The sequence below is a fragment of the Populus nigra genome, chromosome 11, assembly GCF_951802175.1.
Source record: "Populus nigra chromosome 11, ddPopNigr1.1, whole genome shotgun sequence".
Classification (NCBI taxonomy): domain Eukaryota; kingdom Viridiplantae; phylum Streptophyta; class Magnoliopsida; order Malpighiales; family Salicaceae; genus Populus; species Populus nigra.
The window spans coordinates 16,087,964-16,103,098 of NC_084862.1; the positions used below are offsets into that span (position 1 = coordinate 16,087,964).

At 34.2% G+C, this 15,135-nt stretch overlaps 1 protein-coding gene across 1 annotated transcript; it reads left to right on the forward strand.

Annotated features, from left to right (window-relative positions):
• Positions 1–490: 490 nt before the first annotated feature.
• On the forward strand, positions 491–13,074 carry LOC133667840 (probable manganese-transporting ATPase PDR2). Its single transcript, XM_062087516.1, has 21 exons — positions 491–937; positions 1,025–1,117; positions 2,689–2,891; positions 3,532–3,604; positions 3,749–3,921; positions 4,007–4,178; positions 4,643–4,747; positions 4,866–4,976; positions 5,079–5,165; positions 5,248–5,430; positions 5,830–5,880; positions 5,971–6,096; positions 7,362–7,441; positions 8,271–8,379; positions 8,806–8,934; positions 9,675–9,740; positions 9,883–9,954; positions 10,447–10,595; positions 10,734–10,845; positions 10,928–11,044; positions 11,535–13,074. Exons 1-21 carry the CDS (start codon positions 686–688, stop codon positions 12,633–12,635), a joined length of 3,564 nt encoding a protein of 1,187 aa, XP_061943500.1. The 5' UTR covers positions 491–685; the 3' UTR covers positions 12,636–13,074.
• Positions 13,075–15,135: the final 2,061 nt, after the last annotated feature.

Consider the following 15,135-nt stretch of genomic DNA (forward strand, 5'->3'; position numbering starts at 1 on the left):
CAAAATTGACTCGTAATCTTGTAAATAAAATTTATAGTATTAAGTTATTAACAAATTATTTATACTTTTATTTTATAAATAAAATATAAGAAAGTTAATTGTATTGCATTGGTAGTTTTTTGTTATTACTATAAATATATAAAAAATATTTTAATTTTTATAAAGAATTATTATCGTCACGTATGAATTAAACAATCATGTCTCCATTTAAATCACTAATAATTTATTTCTTGAGAAATTAGAAAAAGGAAAAAAATAAAAGATTTGAATTTTTGATGAGATTTTGAGAAAAAATAATGATATTAAATTGAAGATGGTCACCATTGGTCATTGGCCAATCATTGCTTTAAAATATCCTAAATGATAAGGACTAATTAGTTATTTATTATACTATAAGGATTAATTAATAATGTGTACAAACTATAAGGACTATAATATAATTGCTTTAAGCCTCAAACTTTGGGTGCTTTATTTATGTTGTCTCAAATTCGTTACTGCGATCAATACTTCACGCTTTAGGGAGTTTCCTCCACTAACCCGACCGAGTCACAACTCAACACTCTGAGTCGCAACCGATTCCGATCTCCTCTCACTCTCTCAGCCCAATTACCACCATGCTTTACGCTTTAGGGTTCTAATTTGAGTTTCTTGGACTGATTAGGGTTTAATCCGATCCTGGACAGCGATGGTGTTGACGTTTAATGTAGGAGGGAAAGTAGTGGAGAGAGTAGATTTGATAAGGAAGAAGAAATGGCCATGGAGATTCGATATTTTGCCATTTGCAATTCTGTATGCGGTTTGGATGGTCACGATTGTGCCGAGCATTGACATTGTTGATGCTTTAATTGTTCTTGGTGGACTCGTTTCGATTCATGTTCTGGCTTTGCTTTTCACTGCCTGGTCTGTTGATTTCAAGTGCTTTGTTCAGTATAGTAAGGTAAGATAGCTGTTTGCGTGTGTTTGGTTCTGGATTTTGGGGCTTTGGTTAGGGTTTTGTTTTGTGATTTGGGGGTTTTGTGTTTAGGTTAATGATATTTATGCTGCGGATTCATGTAAAGTTACGCCGGCGAAGTTTTCTGGTTCTAAAGAAGTTGTGCCCTTGCATATTCGTCAACAAGTAAGGGTTATTTATTTATTTATTTAAGTGGAAATGATTTTTTTCTCTCTATGTTGGTAGATTGGACTGATAATTGGATGTTCTTAGTTGATGTAGGATAATAATGGATTCATTTTGCAGATTGTTTTTTCGGGGGAGTGAAAATGATGTCAACTATAGAATGATAGAAGAATTGTGTGCTCATGGTGGTGATGGTATTTTAGCTGCTAGGGAAATGTAGTTTTTGTTAGTGGATTTGATGAAAGTTGGATGATTTTTGAGGTGGTGAGGATGAAGGTTGGATGAAAGCTAAAAATGGATTCACTTCACTAATTTTTTTTTCAGGGGAGTTAAGGATAGAATTGAATGCAATGCATGTGCTGGTATGGTGGCATATTTTTCATTTAATTTCATATATTTTGAATGGGAACAAATGCTCAAATGGGCAAAAATCATTTTCTGAAATTTCATGGTGAGGAAGTGGGTCATCTGGCTGGAGTTTTTATCGATGGGATCTTGTGATTTTTCTGAACTTTGGTAGTGGAGGGTTTGTCTACATTGATTGGTCGACATAGTGTCTCAAGTTGAATTAAATCAGGACAATGTCCTAATCAAAAAGTTTAAATTAATAAACTTCTGTTAACCTTTGTATGTCATGTTTAAAAATGCCATTATCATCATTTTGCAAATATGCTTGTTTCTAATGTCATATGACTTTTTCAAAAGTATTGCATGATTTGAAAAATGAGTTTTGCACTGGATGGTTGACCTAGATTCAACTGCAAAAGTTACAACTTACATTTGGTGATCCTGTGGAAGTTTGTAGTTGATTTTTTTTACTGCTGGAGTTGCAGATTATAATGTTTTAGGGCTTTAGAAATTGAAAACCCAAGTCTGAGAGTATATAAATTAAAGAAAAAAGAAACAAAACTACTAACACTAATAGATCCAAGGAATCACTTCTAGAATAAGAACCGAAACATCACACTGGGGTTTTAAGGAATTACACTCCCTGATGAGGAAAGCATCACACTCTCAAAGTAAAAGGCAGCACATTATTCATAATAATTTGGTCATATTCCATTGAAATACCAGAAGCATGTTTATATCGGCTTGTGTTATTGCTAACAGTTGGATTCCTATGTAGTAAAGCATGAGGATTCCTATCTAAGAAACATAAACAAGTCACTTATTTAATGACTAAGAAAAGAAATAAAGCAGGAAAATAAATGCCTGACCATACCACTAAATTTCCTGTGGTCCAGGAAATTATAGAATTGCCCTTGACCATACTAACTAGAAACAGCATCAGTGAAAATAGCTTGAAAAAACTTAAAACCAACTTGCATAACCAATTGTTTAAGCTTTTTTCTCACTGAATTTAAGCTTGGCTGAATATCTCCTTTTGTCCCTTGCTTGAATATGCACCCAAAGTCAAATCTAAATCCGTAGGCAGCATTAGGAGTTGAGAGTAATTTTATTAACTATGTAAGATTAATCAATACTGAGTTTTCTAGTTTATATGGTTATAACTTCGCTTTGTCACCTACTCTTTGTTTTTCCCTGAAAATTTCCTTTACTTGCATGCATAGTCAGCAGCATCCTCAACGTCAGGGGATGTGGAAGAATTCTACTTTGATTTCAGAAAGCAGTGTTTCATCTATTCAAAGGAGAATGGGACGTTTCGCAAGCTTCCTTACCCTACCAAGGAAACATTTGGCTACTATCTTAAAAGCACTGGCCATGGCTCTGAGGCTAAGGTAGCTGCTGCTGCTGAGAAATGGGGACGGAATGTGTGAGTTTTTCTATCTGTTTCATTCATTTGTATGTCCAATATTTGTGATCTATAAAATTAAGCATACCAGAGTATATCAATCTTTTCATGGGAAAAGGTCTCCCAAGTGTCCTTCCATTTCATTGTTAACTGGCTCTTTCCTTGTGGGTTGTCAGTTTGTTTCTTGCTTCCAGTGTCTCTGCACCAGTTCCTTTGATCCTGCTATTTTTCTGGATTTTCATTTCTAATAACCTTGCAGTATTAATGGCAATAAATGAACAGTGGGACTAACTTTTGGTTGATGCTTGTTAAGGATAGCAAAACCAAATTAACTTTTGAGGGATTTTATCATTTGGAATGACAATATTAGATTCTAGGTTCTTCTGATCTAACTTTTTTTTTCCACATTCTCATTTAAAACTACTACATCAAATGCATTTAATTTAATCCCTTGTATATGGAACTTAATTGCTGGACTTTTGATGTCTTGAATTGTTTGTCTATTAGATTTTCTATGTATTAAATAAGGATTCGACATAGCTCTTTCTTGTCCCTGGAATGATATCATGAATTTTTCATCGTGCCTGAACATTTGAAGCATTGTTTATCTGTGTTTTTATTTTGTTCCACTTCTTGATGGGGATTGTTTATGATTTTATAGATTTGAATATCCGCAACCCACATTCCAAAAATTATTGAAAGAGCAGTGCATGGAGCCTTTTTTTGTATTTCAGGTTTTGTCCTTAATCCTCATCCTTTTTCTCTTTTTCTCTATTATTAGGACTCTATTTCAACTTGTATTATTATTTTATGCTTTACCCTTTTTATCTTTTCATTCTGACATTCTCCTCTGGCGTTTGCAATGTGTATCTGTATAGGTATTCTGTGTGGGGCTTTGGTGCTTGGATGAATTTTGGTACTACAGCTTGTTCACCCTCTTTATGCTGTTCATGTTTGAGTCAACAATGGCAAAGAGTCGGTTGAAGACTCTAAGCGAGCTAAGACGTGTTAGAGTGGACACCCAGACTGTAATGGTGCATCGATGTGGGAAGTATGTATTTTTTATGTGATTTGAGTGCTTTTGTAAATCATAATTATGGTAGATATGTGGAATCATGCCATCAACATGATTTTAGGTGGGTGAAACTCTCTGGAACTGATCTTTTACCTGGGGATGTTGTCTCCATTGGACGCTCCTCTGGTCAGAATGGGGAAGACAAGTCTGTACCAGCTGACCTGCTTCTATTGGCTGGAAGTGCCATTGTGAATGAAGCCATTCTCACAGGCGAGTCTACTCCCCAATGGAAGGTAGTCTCTTTTCTGTTTTCTAATAAATGTTGTTTTAAGAGCTTTTGAAATGTTATTATCTGACACTAGATTTGGCATGTGGTTGAGGATCTGGATGGAGGTTTTATGTTTGGGTTGTTGGGCTTTGACAAATAGGCTATTTTATTGTTACAAGCCCTTCTTAAAAAAAATGTGACGGGCCATTTGTGAGATTTGTGTTCATTTATTAATGCTTGTGATTACAATGTTCTAATATGAAGCCTAAATTTTTTCATATAAAAATGGTTACTGCAATTGAATTATATTTTGTCTGCAGCTTTGTTAGACTGACATGATGCTCTTTTATGTTTTGTCTCTAACAAAAGGATAAAGAAAAAGTCTTTTTTATGCTAGCAATTATCTCCAAGGCTGCTGGGTTTTTATATTTGGTATTTGTTTAAATCCCTTGCTTCTTAGAACTTCTGACAGTGGAATTTTTTTTTTAGGTTTCAATCATGGGTAGGGGAACTGAGGAGAAGTTATCAGCCAAACGTGATAAGAACCACGTTTTATTTGGCGGGACTAAAATATTGCAGCATACTCCAGATAAGGTTGGTCGTGTTAATTAGCAACATTGCTTATTGAATTCTTGAGCACTTCTTTTCCTTCCTTGTTTTTTTTAGTGTATTTACAGTTTCAACTGATAACCTTAATTCTTCATGGACTTAGACCTTTCCCCTAAGGGCTCCCGATGGCGGCTGTCTAGCTGTTGTTCTACGAACTGGGTTTGAAACGAGTCAAGGGAAACTGATGAGGACCATTTTGTTTTCCACAGAAAGGGTACTTAATTTAATTCTTAGTTGAGTAAGGTTTGCTGAAACTTTCTTGAAACGTTTTGATTCTGGTCCTCCTTTAATTATCATTTTATTGTACTTGCTGAAGGTTACTGCCAACAGTTGGGAAAGTGGCTTGTTCATACTATTTCTACTTGTGTTTGCAATCATTGCTGCTGGTTATGTACTTAAAAAGGCAAGTGATTTTTTTTCTTTTTGAGGTACTATTAAGCATACTGTACAAGTTGTCCTATGCTAATGGGATTTCCTTAATGCAGGGATTAGAGGATCCCACAAGGAGCAAGTACAAGCTTTTCCTAAGTTGTTCACTTATCATAACATCTGTGATTCCACCTGAGCTGCCGATGGAATTATCAATAGCAGTTAATACATCTCTTATTGCATTGGCTCGGCGTGGAATATTTTGTACCGAACCCTTTCGCATTCCTTTTGCAGGAAAGGTAAGTTAACTCAGTCAGATGGTCATCCTTTCTTTCTCTCACTTGTCAGTCCTTCAATCACTACTCTTCTCATTAAATCAGCAATGTTGTTTACTTTTCTGAAATGAATTGGTTGCCATGCCTGTTTTAGTTGGGTTGCTATTCCTTCTTTTGCTTTCAAGATATGATAAAGGTTTTAGAGTTGGTGTGTCTTAACAAGAAACTGCAGCCTATTAAAAAACTGAACACATGCGTATAAATATCAACTCATAGACTCGTACAGTACTTGTTATGACAAACACTTTTTCTTGTTTGTATGTTGAAGCTGTTTCCTTAATGGTGATCAGGGGCAGTGAATGTTAGTGTTTGTGCTCCTATATTTTATCTTATATTAATTGCTATCATCATTTTTGTCTGCAGGTTGATATATGTTGTTTTGATAAAACTGGAACACTCACATCAGATGACATGGTACGCTTCTCACATAATGTGATGTTATGCGCATCAGTTTATTGATATCAAATTCCTTATTCAAATTGCTTTCTTCCTGTTGGTTTGCAGGAGTTCTGTGGTGTTGTTGGGCAGACAGAGAGTACAGATTTAGAAACTGATATGACCAAAGTGCCTGCCTGTACAGCTGAGATTTTGGCCTCTTGTCACGCATTGGTGTTTGTGGACAACAAGCTGGTATGCTTACATAATTTTTGGCATACTGTTCCTAGAATCCCTGAATTTTTGGTTGTGAGCCACTTTCCATCAGTTCACCTTTACATTTGTTTTTCCTTGGATGAAAGAAATTTAGTTGAAATGCATAAGATTACAGCATATAAACAAACTTATGGTATAGTTGAATCTCCTTATGTTGTAAATTTCATCTATGAAGATGTGCACATTTTACAAAGGCCTGTATTCCCATAATGAGTGTATCACCTGCTGCCTATTCCTCCAATGTACTCTGCCAGCTGATAGAGAAAAAAATGCCTCTATTGATGTATGGATGCAAAAATTAGGTTTTATTCTATTATGATGGCTCAGATAAAGTTTATTTTAATACACCCTAAACTTCACAGTTAATAAGGTTTCATTTTCTTATAATCAGAATTTGAGCTGGCTCCGCTGTGTAATTTATGTAGTCATTTGATAAATAATGAACTTGATTGGCTTTTTTTTTTGCCTCTAGGACTTTAAGGCTTGCATGAAATTAACACTCGTAAAGAGATGTTTGCTTCTTTTTTGCTGAAGGAAATCGAAGTTTGAATGAGATTTGAATCATCCTCTTCTTGATCCTCCTTTGATTGTCACAACTAGTAACTGGACTCAGAATCAACTTTGAAGATCTCTATATAGATACCTTCTGGCTCCTAACCTTTTTGAGAATCAATTAGAAGCCAAGGATGGAGTTCGATCAGATTTATTATTTCACATTTCCATACTAATTCTGGATTTTAAATGGATGGAAAATGTAAAAGTAAAAAGGAGGGTATGGTCAGTCATCAATGCTAGGCATTGTTACACAGCCCTGTAAGAATTTTGGTGCATCAGGTTATTAGGTTTGTATCCATTATCATCTTATCATTTTGTTTTATTAGCTTCCAAGCCTTTCCTCCTGTAATGCAGTGTGTGAGCTGTTTCTGCAGAACACATCTTTGAGAGAATGAAACATGAAATGATACTGCTTGGAATTAGTCTCATTGAGGTCTTTGGAAATTAGCTGCTAGATTTTACTGAAAGCACCACAGAATTCAGCGTTCTTTCTATTTTCTCCCACTAGAAAAGCCAAATTGCATGCTATTCATTGTCCTTGATGCATCGTGAAGTGCCCTGCTTGTAATGTTTTCCAGTTAGCATGAGCAAATTGTTTTCTGATATTAGCATTTGTGTGACATGGGCTAAAACCCTCTCAATATGTTCATTGTCCCTTGATAATATTACACTTTCATAATTGCTTGCAGGTTGGTGATCCACTTGAGAAGGCTGCGCTGAAGGGAATAGACTGGAGTTATAAATCTGATGAAAAGGCCATGCCCAAGAAGTAAGTTGTGGAAGTGCTCTATGGATTCATTTGTATTTATGTAATGTCCTTCTCTTGTCTGCTTAATCTCTGACTATAATATATTTTAGTTGAGATCTTTTATGCTCCTGATCTGTTAAAAAAATTTCTATATTGTATTGCTATTATAAGAAAATGAATTGAAGGGAAACAAGTCATGAAAAGAAAAGGAAAAAGAAAGGAACTTGATTGCAGGCAATGACGAGTTTGCACTATAGTTTGAGTTCATTTTCATGTATTGCTTTTTGTTTGGAACATTCTAAATTTTCTAATTATGGTCCAAACTAGCTAATCGGAGAAGATCACTCAACTATTAAGTTTCAAACTGGTTTTCAATTCTCATATAAACAGACAAACTATCATGTCTATTGGGATTCCTCAGATGAGCAAGTCTGTGAAACAACTAGCTGGTAGCTAGTGGGGAAGACAAATGGTTTCATGACAGTCTTTTTTTGTAACAAACTCTGGATCGTAATCCAATGAGTCAGTGTACCAGGCTACCATCTACTCTAAGAGGTCTATAAGGAGGGAGTTTCAATGTGTTAGATATATTGGTTTATTTATTTTTCTGAGTGCATGAAATTTGCAGTTTTCCTCTGAAAAATTATATTTTGACAAGTGATAAATGTATTGAAAATGCTATATGGAGGTAAACCATGTAGACATGAAGTATGTACTAATGAGGACATGAAATGGAGAAAATGAAAGGACATTAAAAACAGATCAAAACATACTCCAAATCATTCTTATGCTTGAGGGTTTTTTCATTATCAAGTTCAATGCAATTATTTACCATTCTTATTAATTGCAGAGGAGGTGGTAATGCTGTTCAGATTGTCCAGAGACACCACTTTGCATCCCATTTGAAACGAATGGCAGTTGTTGTTCGCATACAAGAGGAATTCTTGGCATTCGTGAAGGTCAGTTGGTTGCATATGGTTTTTGTATGAGTTGATGTGCTTGAGTGAATTTGACTAGCAATGTGCTGATTTAGGTTTATTGACCTGTTTGTGTGCGCAAACGAGTCTGCAAATATTTATTTTGTTTTTAATTATTTCAATCACTTAGTTGGACTACTATCATTTATTTTTTTTTATTTTTTTCACAAAGGAGCGTATTGGAAGCTAATCTAATTATGGTCCTAGGCATCAACTGCTACATGATGACAAACATTTTGCAAATTCTTTGCCATCCCAACATTCTTATTTGTTGCTTGACTATTGATCATTTTTTTTATTTCCTTGTCTTGCAAATACAATAATATGAGAAATACAGTAGCTGATTTTATAGCAGGCTTTATCTTACTGTCCTTAAGGTAATATCATGATGTTTTTGGGTGTTTTTAGGGTGCTCCTGAAACAATCCAGGATAGACTTGTTGATCTGCCATCATCATATGTTGATACATATAAAAAATACACACGTCAAGGGTCTCGGGTTCTGGCCCTTGCTTTCAAGAACCTTCCGGACATGACAGTAAGTTTCTGATACCTTTTGCTTCTTCTCTCCTTGATTTTTACTTAAATAGTGAGTATCTTCCATTTTGATTTTGGCTGTTTTATGTACTTGATACTTGGTTTTCTGACCTACCCAGGAAAAGGGTTGTTAGAACCTACTCTTCATGAAAGAAATTATTATGTCTTGCTGCTTGCACATCTAATATGACTATTGGATTCCCAATGTTATTGTTTTGTTATTCATAAGGCTAGATGTTGAGGGTACATTGAGTCTTAACTGGTAAATACAATTATGGGATAAAACTGTACTATTGTTCATGTGAAAGTATCACATCTATTTCCACTAGTGTTTGTTTTCTTTGGAAAGTCACATTGAATTACATGGCTTGTGCATCCCTGGAGATTTTAGGAATGTGAAATTTACATATTTGTTATCTTCTTTTTAGTTCTCTCTTCTCTTTATTGCATCAATTTAATTCTCTATAATGCCAATTTTGAAACTTTTGCTTTTACCCTGGCTAATTCAAGCAGCAAATTGTCCCAGGTAGTTAAAATGAATTTGTCATTTTTGGAGCAATAGTTACTGTGCTATGTTGTAGTCTAGTGTGAAATGCACATCACCTATTTGTTCCTGTGATGGGCTTACTTTATTTGGATTTTCTCATTATATAAAATTGTTTAATGTGTATTCACGTTAAGTTGTTATATCCTATCTTGTTTTGTTTTGTTTTTTTATTTTCTTTTTTCTTTTTCATGAAGGTTGGTGAAGCTAGAAGCTTGGATAGAGATGTAGTGGAGACTGGTCTTACATTTGCTGGCTTTGCTGTAAGCAACAAATCCTTCTATTTTCTTGCAGTAGTTATATCATACCCCACCCAAGACCAAAAAAAAAAGGCTCTTGTTTAATTATTCACTTATTAGTAGTTACTTTCTGTACTCTTGTCATCTTACATGCTGGTAATAACAGGTATTTAACTGCCCTATAAGAGCGGATTCAGCTGCTGTTTTGTCTGAATTAAAGAATTCGTCTCATGACTTGGTAAGTGGCAACTTCTTACTATTTTAAGTTGGCTGAATCTAAACTTGATGGGAACAATTTGTTTATTCATACATGTTAGTTCATGGTTGCTTGATGCAGTATAAAATACTTCCACCAATTGTTTTGTTAAATTATTAATGTTAATATTTTTATTATTATTTAGAGATTTTTATGTCTTGTAGGAATAATTACAGTAATAAGTTGCAGTTTAGTGTGAAATGCACGTCATTCATTTGTTCTTGTGATGAGGCATGGGGCTTACTTTGTCTGGATTTGCATGTATGCTTAAGTTGCTTTAACCTATCTTTTGTTAGATGTTAAACTTCTTTTTAATGGATTCAAGAAGCATCCCTTGTGGGTTTAAGGGATAAGCCTAGTGGATTAAGCACAATATTTCAGTACTCAATAAATGGAAATTGAGTATCTGCAATTTTGAAACATTCCTTGTTTGGTTGAAAATAGCGCTCTCATGATGTTGTTCTCTATTGTCAGGTGATGATCACTGGTGACCAAGCTTTGACAGCTTGCCATGTTGCTAGCCAAGTGCATATCATATCAAAACCAGCATTAATTCTTTGTCCATCGAGTGGACAGGGATATGAGTGGATATCGCCTGATGAAATGGAGAGAATTAGTTATGGGTAAAGTTATTATCTCTTGAAAAGTGGGGGTAGTCTATTTTGATGCTTCATGCTACATACTGATAGCCTGCTTGCTCTTTCTATCAATTGTAATTTTTATTCTTTAGTCTGAGAAAAACAAAATGCAATTAATGTCAGTGACAAAGAGGCTGAAGAATTGTCAGAGACCCATGATCTCTGTATTGGAGGTGACTGCATTGAAATGTTGCAACAGAGTTCTGCTGTTCTACGAGTCATCCCTTATGTCAAGGTTTTAAATCACATTTTTATCTGGGTATCATTTTCCATGATGGTTTCATCTTGATGATGCATGTCCATTATTATGGTTTCAGGTTTTTGCAAGAGTTGCTCCAGAGCAAAAGGAACTTATCTTGACCACTTTTAAAACAGTTGGGAGGATCACTCTGATGTGCGGGGATGGAACCAATGATGTTGGTGCTCTAAAGCAGGTAAGTACAGCACTTTCATTTTTTGAGTAAATAATCTCCAATTTTATCATGCACGTATTGTTTCTGGATGTGTGGATAAGAAGTTCATAGCTAATTATTAATTGATCTTTGGTTTGAAGTTCGATGATAATAAATGCAAACACATTTGCCAATTATTTGTGCACGAATAAGTTTGGTAAAACACCTTTTAATTCTTACTGATCATATTCTTGGATGGTCATCCCTGTAGTCCATGAAACCAGGGTTCTTCCTTTTTCCTTCTTAATTACTATTTTAATTTTTGGACCAATTGAAATTCATTATTTCAGCTCAGGTAGGATAGACCTCCTTTAGGGATGCATATACAACTGCGAAGATAAAACAAGAAGTTTGGCATCTAAAACTCGTTTAGTCTTTATAAGGAAACAACAATAAAGCATTATAACTGTTTTCACAGTACCAAAACCAGAAATTGCAGGAGAAATATAAATATTTGATACATTTTTTTCAGGCCCACGTAGGAGTTGCATTGTTGAATGCGGTGCCTCCAACACAAAGTGGAAACAAGTCATCAGAAACACCTAAAGATGGAACTCCCAAGCTTTCAAAGTCAAAAAAACCGAAGCCTGAAGTTAGTAATTTAAATGGAGAAAGCTCTTCTAGAGGTAAAGCTGTATCAAGATCAGATTCTGCTAGCCAATCAGCTGGTAACCGTCATCTGACACCAGCAGAAATGCAACGACAGAGGTTGAAGAAGCTAATGGAAGAGATGAACGAGGAGGGTGATGGTCGCTCAGCCCCCATTGTCAAGCTCGGAGATGCCTCAATGGCTTCCCCCTTCACAGCAAAGCATGCATCGGTTGCCCCCACGACAGACATAATTCGTCAGGGTCGAAGTACTTTAGTGACTACCCTCCAGATGTTTAAAATACTTGGTCTTAACTGCCTTGCTACAGCATATGTGTTGAGCGTCATGTATCTGGATGGCGTCAAGCTTGGTGATGTGCAGGCGACAATCAGTGGCGTCTTCACTGCTGCCTTTTTCCTTTTCATCTCCCAAGCACGGCCCCTTCCCACACTTTCAGCTGAAAGACCCCACCCTAATATTTTCTGCTTCTACGTCTTCCTTTCTCTCATGGGACAGTTTGCTATCCACCTGTTTTTCTTGATGTTGTCTGTGAAAAGTGCTGAGAAATACATGCCTGATGAATGCATCGAGCCTGACTCTAATTTTCATCCGAATCTTGTCAACACTGTTTCATACATGGTGAGCATGATGCTTCAGCTAGCCACTTTTGCTGTGAACTATATCGGTCATCCTTTCAACCAGAGCATCACAGAAAGCAAACCGTTCCTATACGCCCTCTTGGCTGCTTCAGGTTTCTTCACAGTGATCACCTCTGATCTATTCAGGAACTTGAATGACTGGTTGAAATTGGTGCCCTTGCCACCAGAATTGAGGAACAAGCTTTTGATCTGGGCTGTTCTCATGTTTCTGAGCTGCTATACGTGGGAGAGGCTGCTGAAATGGGCTTTCCCGGGTAGGATTCCAGCTTGGAAGAAACGTCAACGGTTGGCTGTGGCCAACGTAGAGAAGAAGAAACATGTCTGAACCCTGAACTGGTACACAAGTAACTGAATTTAGAGAATAGCATGGATAGGAGAATCAAGATGATCTAGATTCATCTTTCCCTTGATATGTGACAAATATATATATCCCATTAATTTTGATTACATGGTGGGAATTTTGTCTGAAGATGACCCAATTTTACCATGGAGAAGGAAGAAGTTTTTTTCCTTCATTTTTGCCTCTTAAGCAAAACATGATATAGGGTAAGGAGGCATGGAATAGGAGGTGAGAGTCTGTGCACTGTCTCGTAAATTCGAACTTCAAACTATGTTTGCATTCTTACAAGTTGATTTGATATAGAGACTGCTGCTTTCTTCTTTCTTCAAATATTTTATACCTGTACTTTCTTAAACATATTTGCAATTGTAAAGATATTTTAATGAAAAGATGCATATGGGCGTTTGATGCCTGATGACGATCATTGGTGCTCGTAGTCTGCAGAATTTGTCTTGGTAAAATATATATATATATATATATATATATATATATATATATATATTTGGCAAATTAGCTAAGTTTGTTTTTTTTATTTAAAAAAAAACAAATAATACAATCCTTGGGTTTTGTTGCCAGGAATGGTATTAAATATTAATTGGGGATGTTTGTTTTTGTGGTTTAATTTATTTTTCAAAGGTTTTTTAAATTGTTTTTTTTCCCTCAAAAAGTATAAAATTGATGCTTTTGAGGGTTTTTTTTTTTGATTTTATTGCATTGATGTAAAAAATTAAAATATAAGAAATATTATTTTAATATATTTTTAATAAAAAATAATTTTACAAAAACGTTATATATTATATTACCAAAACACACTTTTCGTGAGTGTTTAGCTAAGCTGTTAAAACCATGTTTCACTAATTAAAAAAAACATGAAATTAATGTTTTTTAAACTGTTGAATAAGAATTTCAATTGGCTACTGTAATTGAAAATAGCACAATTCAATTTTATTAGAAAAATGTATAAATTGGATGGTTTGAAATACAATTAGTGAATTTAACTAAGTATATATCTAATTTAACGGCTCGTGAAGCTTGGACAATGAGAAGAAGCCAGGTAAAAGCCTACAAATTTCTCCTACCCAGAAATTCCCATCAAAACGTCTCTCCTACACGCTTCTGCAAATCCGTTCTTTTTTTGATATCAATAGTGATTATTTTTGTTTTTTTAAAAAAGTTATTTTTTTTAATGTTTTCTAATAAAAAATAATTTTTAAAAAATAAAAAAAATTTATATATATTTTTAAATAAAAAAATACTTAAAAAAACAATTATTTTTATTCTTTTAAACCTAGCTTCCTGCCGCTAATGACGTTAAAAAAATCACTCCCCGATATAAAATTTAATTTAATTATTTAATTTTTATTCAAAATAATATTGTAATCGACATAAATCAATATAAATTAACTTGTAAAAAAAATTAACCCAGATCTTAGACTCCGTTTAAGTTTAAAAACTATGGATAAAAGTGTAGTATTTTGACTAAACTATTATTTGGTCCCTAATTTCTCAGCAAACTAATCAATAGATCCACTTGGTTTAAAAAAATCCATCCATGTATGTTCTTATCCTCTTATAAGTTAGTCCAAGTAATATCATCTTAATCTCAACCTAACTTCCCACAATACAATTGAACATAATTGTTGAGGAACACACCAAATTGGCAGTCACAATCAAATTATTTTTTAATCTCAACATCAGCAATAAAAAGATGATTGTGAAAGGAAGAAGAAGAAGAAGAATAATGTTGCAGTAATAAATTTGTAAAAGGAAACAAAAAGAAAAGAAATTTTTTAAATATTTTGAGTTAACTGTTCTTAGTCCCCATGGTTAAGCAAAATAATCAATTAATCACTTTAGTCTAAAAATTCCAATATTAATTCTCTATATTGTTCGTGCTCATCGATGACCTGGCTCTTTAATTAATTGTACATTGCAATTATTTCTTGCTTCAATACCCTTATTTTCACTCACAATTACCATTTTTTCACCTATAGTAAACAAAGAGTTTGTTCCGCCACGCTCTGTGATTTTGAAAAAAATTATTATTTTTTTGATATTTTTAAATTATTTTGATTTATTAAAATTAAAATTAATTTTTTTAAAAAAAATTTAAATAAAAAATATTTTAAAAAACAATTATTATTACAATACCAAATATACTTAAAATTTAAATGCTTTTAAAAAGGACCCATCCAAATAATTAAAAAATAATTTAAATCAAAATTATTAAATTAGAGTTAGATTCGTGATTCAGTTTAAGTCTAGGTCACCAGTTGATTTATTAATGTTAATCTATTGAAACAACCAAGTCACAAGTCAAATTAGATTAATTTTTTATTATTTTTTTTAAAAATTTGATCTCGATTAGGACTCGATAGGCCGAAATAAATTTAATAATAAAGAATAACATATGATTTTTATTATTTAAAGGCCCAAAATAATAAACTCAGATTTGTTTTACGGGAGGAGAAATTGGCGGTTGGTT

Bases quoted from the DNA above. Each gene is read 5' to 3' on its own strand.
- LOC133667840 (XM_062087516.1), top strand. From the start codon at position 686: ATGGTGTTGACGTTTAATGTAGGAGGGAAAGTAGTGGAGAGAGTAGAT. The intron at 4,748-4,865 runs GTTGGTCGTGTT...TCATGGACTTAG, and splicing joins TGCAGCATACTCCAGATAAG to ACCTTTCCCCTAAGGGCTCC. The intron at 11,045-11,534 runs GTAAGTACAGCA...CATTTTTTTCAG, and splicing joins ATGTTGGTGCTCTAAAGCAG to GCCCACGTAGGAGTTGCATT.